General features: G+C 32.3%; 1 protein-coding gene across 1 annotated transcript; it reads left to right on the plus strand.

The window, feature by feature from the left end:
* The first annotated feature begins 468 nt into the window (after positions 1-468).
* LOC119681864 (histone H4) lies at positions 469-793 on the plus strand. Its single transcript, XM_038095161.1, has one exon. The coding sequence runs from the start codon at positions 469-471 to the stop codon at positions 778-780; it is 312 nt and encodes a 103-aa protein (XP_037951089.1). The 3' UTR covers positions 781-793.
* Positions 794-1134: the final 341 nt, after the last annotated feature.

A 1134-nucleotide genomic window follows, 5' to 3' on the forward strand; every position in this document is an offset into this window, starting at 1 on the left:
GGTGTCGACATTATGTGTACCCACTTCACAGCAATTTTTAGCCAAAAGGAATCGAAACAGTCCATTTCTTGGTGCTAATCTAGTACTACTGTTTTAGTGACATACAACAAATAAGTCTGATTTTAAAGTATCGTAACCGACAGTTATTATAATGATCACATACAACTGCTCAACCTTTTCACGTAGTGAAAACGAAAGACAAAAATTAGTGACGATAAGTATAATTCTTCGTTTGTTGGATATGTCAACAAACAAAAAAGTCATATACAGGCTTGTAAAAAGTCGCTGCAATCACTCTAAATTACTTGAGTGCCATTTTTGAGTAATTTGTTATATTAAGCATTTTTACTCATACCTTTTTCTATTGTTCATTTTTTCTATAAATACTGTGCGTATCTAGTGTGGAATTTATTTACTGTTTAAGTCTGAATAGACAAGTATTATCTGTACTAAAATTATAAATTCAAAATGACTGGTCGTGGTAAAGGTGGTAAAGGTTTGGGAAAAGGGGGTGCTAAGCGTCATCGCAAAGTTCTTCGTGATAACATCCAAGGTATCACGAAACCAGCTATTAGACGTTTGGCCCGCCGTGGTGGAGTAAAGCGTATTTCTGGCTTGATTTACGAAGAAACTCGTGGTGTATTGAAGGTATTTCTGGAAAATGTGATCCGTGATGCAGTTACATATACAGAACATGCCAAAAGGAAGACTGTTACAGCTATGGATGTTGTATATGCTTTGAAAAGACAAGGTCGCACCCTCTACGGTTTCGGAGGTTAAGTTAATAACATTCAACTAACAATGCAATAACAATATATATTGCCCAATGGTCCTTTTCAGGACCCAAATATTTTTATTATTTGAGATAAATAATTCATTTGAACACATACTCGACAGTAATTTATAGAAATATTTGTATTGACTGAAAAGATTAAGATTTTAAGACAAAAATAAACTGAAGTTTAATTTAAGTAAGAGGCTTTGGAAATTTTTCTTAGTTTGATTTTCAAAAAACATGTTTTAATGTAGGAATTCAAAATTGTTTTTTTTTTTGACAAGCTGGTATTAGATATAGAAATGTCTGAGAATATTTCAAGATTTGATATTTCTCAATAAAGAAGAAGTAAATATAAC

This window comes from Teleopsis dalmanni, chromosome 2, assembly GCF_002237135.1.
Source record: "Teleopsis dalmanni isolate 2A chromosome 2, ASM223713v2, whole genome shotgun sequence".
Taxonomy (NCBI): domain Eukaryota; kingdom Metazoa; phylum Arthropoda; class Insecta; order Diptera; family Diopsidae; genus Teleopsis; species Teleopsis dalmanni.

What these genes read in the sequence shown, in the direction of transcription:
- LOC119681864 (XM_038095161.1), top strand. Translation starts at nt 469, where the DNA reads ATGACTGGTCGTGGTAAAGGTGGTAAAGGTTTGGGAAAAGGGGGTGCT.